Source organism: Pongo pygmaeus, chromosome 14, assembly GCF_028885625.2.
Source record: "Pongo pygmaeus isolate AG05252 chromosome 14, NHGRI_mPonPyg2-v2.0_pri, whole genome shotgun sequence".
NCBI classification, from domain to species: Eukaryota; Metazoa; Chordata; class Mammalia; order Primates; family Hominidae; genus Pongo; species Pongo pygmaeus.
The window spans coordinates 36,108,910-36,125,679 of record NC_072387.2 but is presented as its reverse complement, the minus strand read 5'-3'; the positions used below and the strand labels follow the sequence as shown (position 1 = coordinate 36,125,679).

The following is a 16,770-nucleotide window of genomic DNA, read 5'->3' as shown; positions in this document are numbered from 1 at the left end:
AAACTGCATGCGGGCCAACTTGTTCACTGACGTATCCTGGCCCCTAAACTGTGCCTCCATATAGTATGTGCTCAATATTTATGGAACGAATTAATGAAAACATTCCCTGTAAAGCAAGCAGCTTGGTGAGTGCATACCGTAAGAGCCAGGCTGTTCACTGCCCTGATCGCCTCTCCTCAACTCTCAATTTTCACATCTGTAGCCCTGGATTCATATCCTTGTAAAATACATGAATTCTTCTGATATGGGTCTGGGAAGGAGGTAAGGGCGGTTGCACCCACTAACTCCCATTACTAAGGACAGGCTGGAGAGAAGAAATGATAAATCCTGCCTTACTGGTTTTTGGTTGTGAGGGAATGGTAGGATAAACAAAGGGGTAAATGAACCTGGATATGGGGCCTTTGGGGTCATCTACAACTCTTCTATTACCCCTCTATAGAATCTGTCTCCAAGTTACTTTTTTTGTTTAAGCATTTTTTTTTGTATCCATCCTTTTATCTTCTCTCTTACAAGTATGCCCTCCTTACATTGTACCTGGACTATTAAAAATGTCCCCAGCTCACTGCTGTCTTCCAGTTTCCTTCCACTCACCCATTCTGCACACAGGCATGGGACAAAAAAAAAAAAAAAAAACTAAAACTTTACGGCAGTTGTAGCTCAAGAATCTTTAACAGCTCTCTTACACTGGAAAAAAGGAAAACATTTGTTCCTGTTATTAATAATAAGCCACCAATTCTTATTTGCCATCTTCACTGGCCAACAGAATGGGTGCTCATGAAAGAATCGATGTTTCAGCAGTGCCTTTCACCCATCCCATTCTGAATTCATCACATAATACTCTACACTGCACATTCGGGCACTTCATTGTCAATACAATTGGTTTTCTTTTTCACGTGTACAGCTCTTGTCTGCCTTCTCCAAAACCACAGAAGGGTTTTCAGGACAGACTCATAGTCTCTTATTTCCACCATTTCTCAGGACTGTGCTACTATTAGGTACATACTTACTGTATAGTTAAATAATTAGAGATCTAATAATCCAAGTTTGAGAAGAATTTCATCATGAGAAAAAAAAAAAAAACCAGACCCACGCATTAACTGTACCAGGATAGTTTATAAAGCAGGAAAAGAAAATAGCAACATTAAGAATTTGAGCAAGAAAAGGCTGGGTTTGGGAGTCTTAATAAGTACTTGAAAGCAGACAGGTAGATTTGGGTAAACTTCCTAAGAGCCCAGTTTAAAGGTTGTTACAAAGAATGACTCTAGATTACGCTAACCAAAAAGATGAGTTTTGTCTAGTGATCTGGAGACCATCTAAAATCTGAATAATGTGTTTAAGAGAAACTAAAAGAAGGGTGGGGAGTGGTAGGCCACGGAACTTGATATGCTTTCCTATCTCTTGAGATGCAAGACACTCTTTGGGTCAGTACTGAAGAGACCACTTTATAGACACTTTTCCATCTCTCGAGATTGTGTGTGAACCTGTGCATTATGCCAACTAATTAGAGTACTCAGATGTTACAGCTATATGCAATTTGTAAATAATTCGCTTGTAAAGTACTTTGAAAATAGAAAGTACCAGCAAGTACTCAGAATTACTATGTATTAAAAGCCTTTGGTATATATTATTTAATAATCGGCTTTTTAAAAGTCACAGTACTTTACAGCTGAAGAGAATTTCTGATCTTGAATCACTGGCATGAGTTTATTTAGAATGAAATGCTATTTGAGTGCAAATCAGATGCGGATTAACTTTTCACAGGATGTATGAGTAGGATTCACATTCATCTCCCTGGTCCTTTTTGGACCAACTCAGCTTTCCCTCAGGTCCCTACAGACTTTATGCAGATTCCTTTCACATATACAAGACTCTTGGTTAACCTGCCTGCCCCGTTCTCAGTTTCTTCCCTCCACCCAACTGCCTTCTGCAGGTGTTTTGTATGAACCTGTGAGTTTATGGTCACCCTAAAGACATTCAAGACTGCATGCTACGTGATCAGTTTAAATTATTTTAGGTGCAATGAAGTCGTGATGTGGTAAGCGGTCGCCTCTGGGTGTGTTTCCCACTGTACTTCATCTACTATCATCAGTCTGTACCTTGATGTCCACTAATTAAACTTTGTTTTTATCTCCTGACAGGCCTTGGTTCAGAGGAATTAAACTCCATGTAAGTAATTCTGTTTACTATCCCCACTGGCAAAGTTTTGGGAGAGGAAAAAAGTTTTTAATCCTTTTCCACATCCTTTTTGAGCTTCCTTTTATCTTCAAAGGCCAATGCCCTTAAACAAACATTGACTTTCCAAAATTTCTTACTATCACCATAAAAGAATATTCTGTATCCTTGCCCTATGACATCCCTGCTCCCGCCTAAACTCACCTCTTCCAACGTCATGTGATTCTTTTATTGGAAAACCAAACTAAGCCATTCCTCTGTATAATGAATGGTAATGTTTACTCTTCTTAGGCAGTAAACTAATGCTGCTACTGCCTAGTGACCTCCATGTTAACTCCAGGTGACATTTTTCTATTCCCTATTTGAAACCCTTGGCTTCCACACCCTATTTTTGCACTTTCCTACCATCACATTGACCCAAACTTACAAATACTCTTATCTTTAACTCTTCTTTGACCCAAACTTTAAATACCGAAGTTGCCTAGGGCTTTGTTCTGGGCCCACTTCTTTGTCACCCTCTATTTTTTTTTTTTTAATCAGTTTATGTCATCTTATGGCAAGGACTCACAAAATTTGTCTCCAGCTTAGATCTCTTCCACGATCTCCAACTCACATAGCCACTGCTTACAATGTTCACAAATGAAACTTTTGACTCCTATCATCTTTTTCACCTCCCAATCTATTTTCCATTTTAAGCTTCCCAATTTCAGTAATTGGCCCTAAAGCTAGGCAGTAGTCATCTTTGATTCTTCATCTTCCACAATTCCTGAAGTGTACCAATTCTGTGCCAATTCAATTCTAAAATATACCGCAAACCTACCTTCTCTTCTCCATCACTAGCTTCTACCCTTCCAGGCCACTTCAACTCTTTATAGTGTTTCTCTCTGCTTCTACTCCAGCCTCCCTATAATTCATCTTCCCCCACTCTGTAATCAAAGTAATGAAGATGTCATTCCCACTGTACCTAAAATCTCAAATCCCTACTACCCCAACTCTTCCTCCCATGGACTCCAGAGGACAGGCCCTTCTCCTTGTCTACTGTGCTACAAAAACATGCAAATCTTCTTTCAATATCTTCAGTTCCTCATGCCACCAGTTTTCTGCTTTAGGACCTTTGCACATGCTATATCCCCAGAATGCATTTTCTCTCCTCTTTGCACAGCCAGCTCTCTCCCTTCCTGTAATCTCTAGAATACCTTTCCTAACTTCCATGCCTAAAGTAGATTCCTTTCTCATGTTTTCTATCTTGACCCTACATTTGCTGCTTTTACAGAATTACAAGTTTTTAATTTTATGTATTTTTTTGAGACAAGGTCTCGCTCTGTCACCCAGGCTGGAGTGCAGTGGTGTGCATGATTATGGCTCATTGCAGCCTCAACCTCCTAGGTTCAAGATATCCTCTCGCCTCAGCTTCCCAAGTAGCTGGGACTACAGGCATGTGTCACCATGCCTGGCTAGCTTTTTAATTTTTTTGTAGAGACAGGGACTCCCTATGTTGCCCAGGCTTGTCTCAAACTCCTGGGCTCAAGTGATTGTCCCACCTTGGCTTCCCAGGTGTGAGCCACCATGCCGAGCCTCACAATTTTTTTTAAGGGGCTCTTACAACACATGCTTTATGAGAACAGGACTTACTCTGTCTCATCCACTATAGCTATATATCTATCCCCAAGGCCTGGAACATACTAGTGCTCAAAAATATGGAAATATCTTTAAAGAAGTTGACTGAGTGTAGGAAATGTAGGCTCTATGGCAGGCTAGTATAAGAGGTCAGGTTTGAGTGACTGAAAGCTGCATGCCATAACTACTTACATGAATTCATAGAGTATTTACTAAGTGTCCACTACCTGTCAGGTGTTCCAGGTACCAGAATCATGTTGACCTCCAAGTTCGTATAGTGGGTAAACAAGATAAGCACTACCAATAGCATAGTAAATGCCAAAGCCAGGAAACATAGGGTGTAATGAAAGCACAAAGAAGTACCCAAACTAGGCTGAGGGGTCTGACACATAAGCTTTGACTTAAGAGTATGGCAGGAGTAAGACTGGCCCAGGAAGAGAGGATAGCATAAACAAGGCCCCAAAGCACAGAGCACTGCCGGGTGGGATATGTGTTTTCCAAAACAGTCATTTCCCCTACATGGAATTGTCCTTCTCCTTGGCTTTACCTTCTCTCAAATAGGGCTTCTTCTATATTACCCTACGCTATATCTACTTAAGGACTGAAAATGTTATCTAGTCATCCCAATTTTCTCCTTCTGTAATATAATCAAAACATCTTACCTTACTTAGATCATGATTAAGTATATCCCAAAATTCAAGCAGTAAACTGGTATCTTTCCTGTAAATGCCTCAAAGATGGAGCCTTACTCCCTAAAACTCTCATGTAAAACCAGAATTCTCACTTCTTCCAAATTATTCCCACCTTTACCCAGTCTACCAATCACAGCAAATGATGCAATTCTTTAAAAGCCAAAAAGTTTAGCAAGAAGCCAAGTCCCCACCCCAATCTTCTTTCCGTTTTTAAACTAACGACAATCTAACTGGGGTCATGGTTTTTGTCTCTTCCCTTACCCCCACCACTCCAACTACAGACATGGATATATACTCCTTTTAATTCCCATGATCACAGTTCTTGTCTAGGCCTCTGATATTCTCAGTTTCCTCATTTTCAATGCTGGCTTAATTAAAAGAAAAAAAGTCATCCTCAAGGACCATTTGGTTGCATGGAACAGAAACCAGTCAAACTAGTTTAAATAAAAGAGGAAATTTATTAGAAGAATACAGAGGTTCTTGCAGAGATTCCAATAGCTACAAGGGGTCAACAGCTAGAATCATGCCTTTCTGAAGGACAGAGTATGCTGTAACCACAAACTTCTAATTCTGGGTTCTGCACCATCAGGAAGAGAATATCCTACAGGAAAGTTCTTGTATACTGCATAAAGGACTAGAATGTGGATTCATTTCTGCTTGCTTTTTGATCCTTATAGTCCTTTATGCTGGCCTCAAACTTGTCAAGCACATGTTGGCAGACATTCATGAGCTCATTCAGGCCTCTCTGAAATGGCTCAACAGCTGGAAGGGTACCTCGAGTCTGAATGCGTAAATTAATTTTGCTCTCTGAAGGATGGGTCGTAGTGTAACCACAAAATTCCACTTCCGGGTTCTTCATGATCATGTAACGTAGAGAATTTCCTAGGGTATGGTCTTCCTCGTGCAATACAAATGTCACACAGTGTCTATCTGTTCCAGCTGCCTGGACCATTTCCAGGACTGTCTTCCTCTCGCCTTCAGCCATTGAGGTCTTCAATCCAGATATTTTTCTACACACATATTTTTTATAAAAATGAGATCATACTGAATACTGTTTTGTAACTAGCTTTTTTTCATTTACTATACCACACTGCAACACATTATTATTAATCTACTGCAGCTACATAGAATTATTCGCCTCTCATTTTCCTGCCTCCACAAACTCTATCAATAAATATTTAATTTATTGCCTCCAGTTTTTCCCTGCTCCATTTGACCATCCACACTGGCCACAAGGGGGGTTTTCTTAGAAAAACACAAACTTAAGTGTTTGCCAAAATGTTTTTTGGTAGAGTCACAAGCAAGGGATAGGATTAGAATAGGACTGGTCCTGCTAGAGGATGAAAAGGGGGTTGAAAGGCATAGAAATCCCGATTGCTGTAGTATAAAAATAGAGGATACAGATGATCAATGTGCAGGCCCAACTACGGCTTCCATTTTGCAAGAGAAACTAGGAGAATGGAAGGTCCAGGAGTCAAGCAGGAGAGAGAAAAACAGCTCAGCGCAGAGTGGCTTTAGGAGCAGTCTGCACATAGAAGGAAGGTGAGCCGTAGTTACAGGGACAGAGGCACGAGTACCGTCCTCAGGAACAGAGGCCCGGGGCGTGATTTTTACACACTGCTGTTGTAACGGGGGTGGGCAGTTCGGATACTTAACTCTGGTCTCCTAACTTGTCTTCCCTCCTTGATAGCTAGTGTACCTCTCAGCCTCTCAACTGAAACACATTCATGTCTCCTCCCCACTTCTCTCTCCATGCTTCTTTGCGCCCGGAGTCAGGCCCCGGCTGCCAGGCCGGGCAGCGTGCCCCTCGGCCACCCGCTCCCCTTGGGCGCGGCACGCTCCGCCCTCCTCCTCCTCGGCCGTTACCTCTCCAGCTCCTGATCCTCTTCCATCGCTGGGGCGGTTTCCGGATCCTCAGGTGGTGCTGGCTGATCGGGGGCTCTGTCCCATAGCACGAGGCGCGGAGGCGAAGCAGGAAGGAAGGACCGACCAACGGAAGGCGCGGAGGACGGAAGGAGGGAGGAGGAGCCGCAGCGGCGCGGCAGGGCCCAGCCGCGGGGCGGGGCATGAGGCTCCGCCCCCAGGCCCCGCCCCGACGCGGGGTGGGCGGTGGCTCGCGGCCCCGCGGCTCACCTGGGCGACCAAGAGAGGCCACTCGCGACGGGAGGGGCAGGGGGCGGGGCCAGCGCCGCCTTACCCCGAGGCCCAGACAGGCCTGCGGGCGCCCGGCTCAACTCTGGTACCTTTCCCCAGGTGATGGCGAAGGGGCGCGGCCTTACCTGCCGCCCCCAAATCACTTCCCTTCCCAGTGGCAAGTCCGAAAGCGGCCCGACTTCCCAACTAGGACGGTGTTGACCCAGGATGGCCCTTCCTGGGACCCCGGCCCTCCCGGGCCTTTTGTGGGACGACAGGCTTAGACTGTAGTCGGTCAACACACCTTGAAGAGGGAGGGGGTCACGTGCGAGATGAGTCACCACAGAATACGAAGGTTGAAGGCGGTATTTGTCTCACCGGGGAGCTTGCAGTTGCATTTTCAACTGGGTCAAAAAAGGGCAAGAAAGAAATGTCTTTCTCTTTTGGGGGAGTGAGAGTTTGGGAGAAAACTGTTTCCCACCTTATCCTTTCCGTCCTAGGATTCCTTCTACCCCCAGAGCGCGTCCTCTCCGGCTGCAGACTTCCTTTTCCCTTTCTCCCCAGTGGCTCCTAAAACCTCCTCACCTGCGGAACCCGCCCTCACCTTTGTTCCCAGGCGCCCAGCCCCCGCCTCGGCAACCTTTCGCCGCCCAGGCTCGCTCTCCGCCCAGCTCCCTGCGTCCCGGCCTTCGCCGCCCTCCCTCAGGTGCGCTTCTTCTTGAATCGGCCCTTCTTGTCCCCTCGCCGCTGGCCCCGACCCTGCCCCACTCCAGCTGTCCAGCGCAACTACGTTTCTGCTTCCCTGCGCCACCTGTTCTTCTGGCCTCCCCCCACCCCGCCCGGCGATTCCTCTGGATGTTCACTCCTTCCCCAGCTGTGCCACCCCTGACGGCGGCCGGGGGTGCGCGCAGACACCTAGCCAGCGGCGCTTCCGCAGGGGAATCAGGCGGGCGGCGGGGACAGCCCGGGGCGGGTGGGGGAGGCGGGCGGCGGAGGCGGGCGGCGGAGGCCGGCGGCGAGGGCGGGCGGCGAGGGCGGGCGGCGAGGGCGGAGTGGTCGTCTCACTCTAACCCGGGAGTGACGGGCCCCTTCTGGCCCGCCTCCCGAGCTCTCGGATAGGTGGAGCCGCCCTCTGGTCCGCCCACCTCCCGCCCTGTGCTACCTCCGATTGGCCCGGGTGCGGGTTGGGCCGCTCGGCCTTGGCGCTGCCCCCGGGAAGGCAGCAGGGGCGGTTGAGAAGTGAAGTCTTGGCCGGAGTTTGCTTCTTGCCAGGAAATCCGCGGCGGCGGCGGCGGCGATTCCTGGAGGAGCGGAGCCGGGCAGGCTCTCCGCTCCCTCAGCGGGCCGCGGAGAGCGGGAGCTGGTGCCGAGCAGCGGCGCCAGGAGCCCGTGCGCGGCCCGGGCAGCCGCGCTTTCCCAGTGAGTAAGTTTGCCTTGCCCGCCTCGCTGCGCGCCCTCTCGCCGGCTGCGGGCAGCCGCCTCAGGTGCGGGCGTCAGCTGGGTGTGGGGCAGCGCCGCGCCCCGGGAGGCGGCCGGAGCGGCGCCACAGCTCGCCCTGGAGCCTTGGTCCTTCGCGGTTGTCTTCGCTCACCCGGGCTGCGGAGCTGGCGTGGACTCGGGTGTGGGGCTGGTCCAGGAGGGAGAGTCGGCGCCTGGTGCCCGCCGCCTGCAGGCGCCCGGGAGGCGGGCGGCCTCCGTCTGTTAGCGTTTGCTGGTTCCGGCCACCGTGGTGCAGATCTTGGCGTCGTTTGCTTCTTAAGGGAAGGGAGAGGTAGGGTGTTTAAATTTCCTCTGTGTGTGTGTGGTGTCGGCAATGAGAGTGGCACTAGCTGCCTTTATCGGGTTTTGTTCCTCTGGAAAGGGATGGGGAGAGATCATTCCCTCCGCCCCAGCCTGTTGCCTGTGAATTCGCACCTTTCTCTTTAGGCTGGAGAGGGTGGGAGAGAGATTTGACATCTTCCAGGGGGTAATTTAAAAATATGAATCTTGATTTGGAAGCAGTTGCACACAAAGCATCATTCAGGAAATACATCACTCGCTTTTCAAAGCTTTATGCCACGTTTTAAACAAGGACTTTTGACTCATGTAGTGTTTCTTCTAGTATTTCAGTTTACGTTAAGTTTATGAATCCAGACGTTCATTTATGCCAGGAGCTAAAGTACACTTATGCATGGGCTTTGCTGTATATATTATGCTTTTTAAAATCACAGAAATCAGAAACAAAGTTGAGTGAAAAGCGGTGGCGGTGCAGGAGGAGGAACACTTGTGAGCTCCAGCTTATTGGAACTGCCTTTAAGAATTTCACATTCTTGCGGCAATAGTACTTACTTGTAAATTGGTCTTCTTCCCAGGACAGATTTTGATATTTCTTTTGCATGTACTTCGATGCAGCACTAATGAAGTTGGATCTCAGTAGATCAGTTTTATTTACTTTGCTAGATTTAATTCCCACCCCCACACCTCTTTAGAAAATGGACTTTGGCAGGTAAAGAAGGAAGCGGGAATCTGGTATCCTTTTTGGCTTGTCAAAGCTTTGTTGAGCCATGAATAACAAAGTTTTGGCTTTTTAGCTTGTCCAAGTCCCACAGGTGAGTTTTCCCATGGGGTAAAAGTAGGCCAAATGAGAACCAAAGTAGAATAACATCACTTTTAATTCGGCCCACTTGTGTGTTACATTCTCCATATATCTTGTTTCTCTCGGCTTCTCATCAACTTTGAAATTTTTTCATTATTTATTCATTTAGCCACTGATAAAGTACCTACTGCATGCCAGCCATTGTTGGCAGGGGTTGCTTCTTGCCCAGTTTTCTCATTTGGAAACTGATCCATGCCTTTATCCCACTAGTTACCCTGAAGTAATTTGAACTTAGGGAGCATTTCTGCCTGGAGACCTGTAAGAATAGATGTTACGTAGGCACTTAGTCTTCAGATTGGTTTGGGATTTCATACATTGTAGGCATGTAGCACGCAGGCCACTTAAAAATAAATGTATGTGTCTTTGGGCTGTAGTATTACGAGCTTTGCATATGGGCTTGTCTGGCCGAAGGACCCAATGTCCGAGGTGGAAGTAGTAGTCAGGGACATGTATTATTCATTTCAGAACACTTGGCACCTTTTCTTGCTTACATTGGGCACTAAAATATTTACTGAATTGACTTGAACAGAAAAATGAAGGATTTTTTATACCAGATTAAGAAATTTGGACTTTATCCAGTCAGTGATACTGAGCTGCTAATTTTAAGCAGGAGAATGTCATGATAACGGGTAAGCATTCCAGAAATATATCTGCAGCGTCTGGAGGATGGTGGGCTTCCAGATGGGCGGTATGGAGACTAAGTTGGAGGCTGTTATAATGGAGGGGTTAAGTGCTCAGGGATTCTCTATTCAGATTACCTGGGGTGGAATCAGGCTCTGTCATACACTGAAACCTCTTTGTTCCTTAGGTTTGTCATCTCAGAGTTTGGGGGATAGAACTTGAGAAAACATGTATATTACTTAGAATAGTGATCGCCACATAGTAAGAACTTAGTAAATGCTAGTGTGCTGGCAGTGGAAGGAGAGACGACGTGGTGTTTAAGAGATATGACTAGGAGGCTGGACTAGGTAAGTGACTGGGTAGGCTTAAGGAGGGAAGGATGAATCCTGGGTTGTTTGACTTCAGGCATTGATTGACATGTACTGAGTAAGCTGGCTGTGGAATTAAAATGGGTCAAATTGTAAATTATATTACTTACCCTTAGAATAACTATCCTGACAGAACTTTGATTTCCTAACATTTGGGAAATGATTGTCGTACCTGTTTAGTAGGGTTTGAGGAATTACGCATGTAATGCCTTTGGCAGGGTACCTAGCACATTCCAAGTGCTCAGTAAATATTAGTTGTTCCTTTAGATGATGACATTAATGAGCTAGTGGAATGTTGGAGGATATGAGAAGGAGCAGTTAAAAACAATTGATGGTAGAGGTGTAGAAGGGAAGATAAGTTCAGTTTTGGACTAATCTAAGGAGGTGCTAAATGGATGGTTGCGAGATCCATGATGCAGTTGTTGGATAGTTGTGTCTCACAGGAGCTAGGAAAGAATAGAAAAGAAAAAAAGAAGAGTTCACAGAAAGCCTTTATGGGTATGGTAAGCTTCATGAGAGATTTAGAGGAAGGGGAGGGTGAAGGGGTTCACAGTGGAGTGATATCAGAAGTGTTGACATTGAATATTAGGCATTTCTATCCTTAAAATATATTTTGGCCACCATCAAAGAAAGGAGGACTCCAGCCTCTTGTAATCTGGTTGGCTCTTTGGCCTTCTTCCCCTCTTCTTTCTTTCCTTTACGATCGCCACCCGATATCTTTAAATTGTATTATGAGAACTATTTAACTTTCCTTCCTGCTTACAGGGCTAGAGTCCACAGGCCCACCTTCCTCTATCCAAATACATCTAGGTTTTTAAAAAAGAATCACAGGTCTCGTTTCATAGGTTCTCCTCTATTTAGGAAGCAGTGTTGTTTGAAAAAGTAATATATATGTATCTTGCATGTAGAATTAGAAGACTGGGGCAGGCCTACCTAAATTGACCCTGTAGGAGGGCCTGAGAGTTTTACAAAACACATCCCTTTGAGCTTTCCTGGCATGTGTTTCTTTTCCTCAGAAAATATAAAGCAGTAGGAAAATCTGTGGTTAATAAGTTATTTTGTTTGGTTGGATTCAGAAAAGGTGGCTATTTTGTGTATTAGCCTTCTGAGAAGTTATTAAGAGGAATTTTTTGGCCAGGCGCAGTGGCTCAAGCTTGTAATTCCAGCACTTTGGGAGGCCGAGGCGGGCGATCACGAGGTCAGGAGTTCAAGACCAGCCTGGCCAACACAGTGAAACCCTGTCTCTACTACAAATACAAAAATTAGCTGGGCGTGGTGGCAGGTGCCTGTAATCCCAGCTACCCAGGAGGCTGAGGCAGGAGAAATCGCTTGAACCCAGGAGGTGGAGGTTGCAGTGAGCTGAGATTGCGCCACTGCGCTCCAGCCTGGGTGACAGAGCTAGATTCCATCTCAAAAGAGGAATTTTTTAACAAGCAAGTGCTCATGACATTACAATAATAAATTGTCCGCTAGTTAGTATGCTTTTAAAGAAGCAGGTGTTGTAGGTTCTGTCCTTTAGAATGTATGCGTCCTAGAGCTGGGATCCTATCTACTTTGCTAACTGCAGAATCCCTAAGTACTTAAACAAATATTAATGTATTGTAAACCAAAAATAAAATTCTAAGCTCCCCCCTCTCCCCAGCCATCTGAATGGACTTCCTCCTCATCCAGGGGTCTTTTAAAATTTAACCTGAGAGACAGTTTCAGGCCATGATTGGGAAGTGGGGGTCGGACATGACTTGTTATACCTCTCTGACATTAACATTAACATAGACTTTAAGTCCGATAAGAAACATTTTACTACCACCGATCGAAGCCTACTACCTGAAGGCTTCCTCTGAAGGTAAGAACTTGGGTCTCCACAATCCTTTGTCTTAACCCAGACATTCCTTTCTGTTGATCCCAGGGCTTTAGACAAACTCAACCGACTGTCAACCAGAAAATGTTTAAATTTACCTATGGCTTGGAATGGCACTCACTGCTACCCCCTCAACCCCCCACCCCACCCCTGACCCCCTGCAATTGTCCCACCTTTCTAGACCAAACCAATGTATTTCTTAAAATTTTTTGATTGATGTCTCATGCCTCCCTAAAATGTATAAAACCAAGCTGCACCCCCACCATCTTGGGCACATGTTCTCAGGACCTCCTGAAGGCTGTGTCATGGGCCATGGTCACTCATATTTGGCTCACGATAAATCTCTTCAAATATGTTGCAGAGTTTGACTCTTTTTGTCAACAGCATGCATTAATGAACAAATTGGATCCAAATTGGCTTTGATCTGGCTTGGCTCACAGACTTCTCCAAATCTTTGAAACAGTCATTGGTCAGAGGGAAAGCAAAAGAGAATTGATCCAGTGAGGAAGCTTGAAGTGTTTCATGTTCTTATAGGAAGATAGAAGAACTGCAACATTGATGGCTTATGATTAAACTATTTTATAGAGATAAAGCTTTGTTCAGAGGTAAACTGACAATAGCCGCATCATAAATTTGTCCTCTCTTGGTTATTTGCAAGATATCAAGTCTTGATAAAGATAGCTGGAAAGATAGGAACAGAACTGTTGTGGAGGATAGGATGCAAGTATAGCTTATACGTTTAATCTTTCCAGCCTGGAGATTTATGAATGATAATTTTGACAGTCACTTTCCCTCAGTGGAGAAATTATGCAGGGAAAAATTATTTTTTTCTTAAAAAGGCTGAGCAGGAGAAATGAGGAATAGAAACAAATGCAGAAAATAGGCAATAGACAAGTAACATACTATAAAACAATCATTGTGTGTCCGCTTTAAAAGCATACCACCTTCATATGTAAAACAAATGAGGGTTTAATTTTTTCTTTCTTGAAGAGTAATCTTAGAATTATTTTAAATAACAAATTGCTCTAAAGTGTGTAATAGGGCCCAGTGTAAAAAGTGTTGATAGCCAAGTTTCGAGGACCTATATCTTATGTGTAGAATAAGATGTATTTGGCTATATTAAAGCATCTGTGATGTTGTGAAATATATATTTGGTCTTTATCCCTGTTTCCTGGCATACAACTCTCAAATTCCTTGGAATCTGCAAAGCGCTAAGTGTCTTTGTATGCTGATGAGTTGACTGAACGGCTGGCAGCCCCTAGGTAGCTTCAGGATGGGCCCTGGGCACTGGAAAGGCTAGATTAGAGGGTTAGGACCGTCAGCCCCACCACCAACCTCCAGGGAGGGCAGAGGAGCTGAAGGGTAAGCTGATCACCAGTGGCCAGTGATTTAACCAACCATACCTATGTTATGAAGTCTTCATAAAAGGCCCAAGAGGACAGGGTTCAGAGAGTTTCTGGATAGCTGATCACATGGAGGTTCCTGGAGGGTAACACGCCCCAGGGAGGGCATGGAAGCTCCGCACCCCTTCCCCATACCTCGCCCTGTGCATCTCTTCATCTGTATCCTTTGTAATATCTTTTATAATAAACTGGTAAACCTAAGTAAGTGTATCCCTGAGTTCTGTGAGCTGCTCTAGCAAGTTAATTGAACCCAAAGAGGGGTTATGGGAACCCCAAATTGAGGCCAGTTAGAATTTTCTGAGGCCTGCACTTGCGACTGGTGTCTGGTGGAGAGGGGAGCGGTCTTGGAGACTGAGCCCTCAGCTTTGGGATCTGAGGTTATCTCCAGGTCAGAATTGAATTGAACTAGAGGACACCCAGCTGGTGTCCACTGCTTTGTGTATTGGGGTTGGGGGGGAACCCACATTTGGACATAGAAGTATTCTGTGTTGATGACTGTTGTGTTGAATAAGAGAATAGAAAAAAACACTCCTGAGTGTGTTTTTATTTCCTGTCAGTTTCCAAGGCTCTGTTGGCTATTACTTTGTTTTATAGATAAAAGTAAGGTAAGTTTGGGAAATATTTATATCTGCCACCCCCTTCCCATTGGGATTTTGGCTGCTAATCTTAAAGACTTAATTGTTTATGAGAACCCTTATCATTTAGACCAATAAATAATTACTGAACCCATAAATTAGAGATCTTTACTTAAATCTTATTTCAGTTTTGTGGCTTTTTCTTCTTTAACTGCCAAATGGATTCTTTCTGCCTACTGCCCAGATAGAGCCAATTTATCAAGGCAGGGGAATTGCAATAGAGAAAGAGTTTTTACACACATAGATCTTGCTGAACAGAAGACTGGAATTTTATTATTACCCAGATCAGCCTACCTGAGCATTTGGGGGCTATTTTCAAAGGTAGTCTGGGGGAAGGGGTGGGAGTGGCTAGGCAATGGGTGCTTGCTGCTGATTGGTTGGGGGCACAATCATAGGGGTGTGGGAAATGGTCCTCCTATGCTCTGAGTGGCTTCTGGGTGAGGCCACAGGAGTGGTCAGTGGGTCCAACCAAAAAACCTGAACAGATATCTCAAAAGGCCAATCTTAGTTTCTCCAGTAGTGATGTTATCTGTAGGAGTAATTGGAGAAGTTGCATATCCTGTGACCTCTGGAATAGTGGCTGGCAATTGTTTATGTCTACACCTTAGCTGAATTCAGGTTCCTCTGTTGCCTAGCTTCGTGGTCCCTCATTAGCTTTACAAAGGTGGTTGAATTTTGGGGAAGAGCTGTTACCATTTAAACTATAAACTAAATGTCTCCCAAAATTAGCTTGGTTTAAGCCCAGGAATAATGAAGGGCAGCTTGAAAGCTAAAGGCAAGAAGAGAATTGGCTAAGATCTCCCCACTGCTATAATTTTTTCACTGATATAATTTTTGCAAAGGCAGTTTTACTTCTATGTGATTTTTAACATTTGAACTTTGACTTTCAGTTTAGTTGTATTTAACAAGTACCTAAGAAGTGCTGGGCTTGGGTGGCACACAAAAGATTGTCTCTGCCCTTGTAGTATTTAAAATCTTAAAAGACATTCATTCGAGTAGTTAATCATTTGCAGCCGGGTGACCTTTGCTTCGCCTGTATTTTTATTTTTTTGAGACTGTGTCTCGCTCTGTCACCCAGGCTGGAGTGCAGTGGCGCAATCTTGGCTCACGGCAACCTCTACCTCCCAGGTTCAAGCAATTCTCCTGCCTCAGCCTCCCCAGTAGCTGGGATTACAAGCACCCGCCACCACACCCGGATAATTTTTGTATTTTTAGTAGAGATGGTGTTTCATCATCTTGGCCTGGTGTCGAACTCCTTATCTCAGGTGATTTGCGTCTCTCGGCCTCCCAGAATGCTGGGATTACAGGCATGAGCCACCACGCCCGGCCTGCTTCCACTGTATCTTAACATTCATTTGGCATTTTGTCATTTCCCTAAATTTTCCATGTTAGAAATCTTAAAACTTACATATCCTGTGGTTGGACCTCCGTCTCTTCTCTCCTATCTTTGCAGCTCTCTCAATACCCACACTTTCTATTAGAGTGCCCCCTCCCCCTCACAGCAACAGTGTGCCAGTCCTTCTGTTCCACCTCACCCTTCCCTCCCTGCTGCAGGGACACCTTTTGGTCTTGCAGAGCGTCTCTATCCAGTTTGGAAGCCCATGGTTAAACACCTGGAATATGCTTCCCACTGGCACCTCTGCCTCTCTTGGACTTGTCTTTTGTGTTGTACCTGCCAGATAACGCCCCTGTTCAGATTAACTCTGCTTCTGTCTCCACATTGCTTTGGTATCACCAATTAAATGGCTGGTCCTCAATGCAGCGAAATGTCCCTCAACCCCCTGCCCCCATATCCCTCAGTCAATTTGTAAACGTTTGTTTAGCCCCTACTGAGTGCTCTGACACTGAGCCAAGAATGCTGTGGTATCCTCATGGAGTTTACAATCTAGAGGCGATTCAAGATAATATTCTGGATATATTGGATTAAATAAAATATTAAAAATAATTTGATCGGGCGTGGTGGCTCACTTCAGGAGGCCAAGGCAGCAGAATCGCTCGAGCTTAGGATTTTGAGCCTAGCCTGGGCAACATGGCGAAACCTGTCTCTATAAAAAATTAGCTGGGTGTGGTGGCATATGCCTGTGACCCCAGCTACTGGGGAGGCCAAGGTGGGAGGATCACCTGAGCCCAGGAGCCTGAGGCTGCAGTGAGCTGTGATTGTGCCACTGCACTCCAGCCTGGGCAACAAGAGTGAGACTCTGTCTCAAAATGATAATAATTCGTTCACTTGTCTCTTTTTATTTTTTAAACATAGCTACTGGTACATTTGAAATGACACATGTGGCTCAAGTGATCTTTCTGTTGGATGGTGCTGGCATAGGGTGTTTGGGTTATGACAAGGGGAACTGCCCTAGTCTCTGCAGAGTGGGGTATCACTGAAGACTTCTGAAGAAGTTGTCCTTAAACAGATATCTGGCTGAGTAAGTGTTACACAGGTAAACCCTCAGAGGAGGCAGTCAGAGGTGGATGGCACTTTGAGGGAGGGGGAGGAGGTGGATGAGAGAGAGCTGGGACCATGGCAGGGGCTGAGGCCAGGGAGGTAGGCCATGGCCTGATCATATGGGTCTTACTAGCCCCAATGAGGGTTTTGTTCTTCATCACTCATGATTTATTCCAAAACCTCATCATTACAAACC

General features: G+C 45.5%; 3 protein-coding genes across 5 annotated transcripts in view; 1 reads left to right on the top strand and 2 right to left on the bottom strand.

Moving 5' to 3' along the window:
• Nucleotides 1-6,593, bottom strand: part of LOC129011423 (protein POLR1D) — a 44,896-nt gene extending 38,303 nt beyond the window's left edge. The window contains exon 1 of the mRNA XM_054446348.2: nucleotides 6,348-6,593. Within this exon, the coding sequence (XP_054302323.1) occupies nucleotides 6,348-6,373 (26 nt within the window). The 5' untranslated portion in view covers nucleotides 6,374-6,593. The remainder of the gene's footprint in view (nucleotides 1-6,347) is intronic.
• LOC129011422 (DNA-directed RNA polymerases I and III subunit RPAC2) lies at nucleotides 4,920-6,479 on the bottom strand. Its single transcript, XM_054446347.2, has 2 exons — nucleotides 6,348-6,479; nucleotides 4,920-5,491 (listed from the first exon to the last, which is right to left on the bottom strand). Exons 1-2 carry the CDS (start codon nucleotides 6,371-6,373, stop codon nucleotides 5,116-5,118), a joined length of 402 nt encoding a protein of 133 aa, XP_054302322.1. The 5' UTR covers nucleotides 6,374-6,479; the 3' UTR covers nucleotides 4,920-5,115.
• A 1,196-nt stretch (nucleotides 6,594-7,789) lies between the features above and the next one.
• The window catches only part of LNX2 (ligand of numb-protein X 2), a 75,220-nt gene continuing 66,239 nt past the window's right edge, over nucleotides 7,790-16,770 (top strand). Inside the window, exon 1 of one of the 3 annotated variants that reach the window (XM_054446344.2) lies at nucleotides 7,790-8,033. The gene's annotated coding sequence lies outside the window, so the exon portion shown is untranslated. Of the gene's footprint in view, nucleotides 8,386-16,770 lie in introns of all 3 variants that reach the window. The other 2 variants (XM_054446342.2, XM_054446343.2) reach the window with 2 other exon arrangements.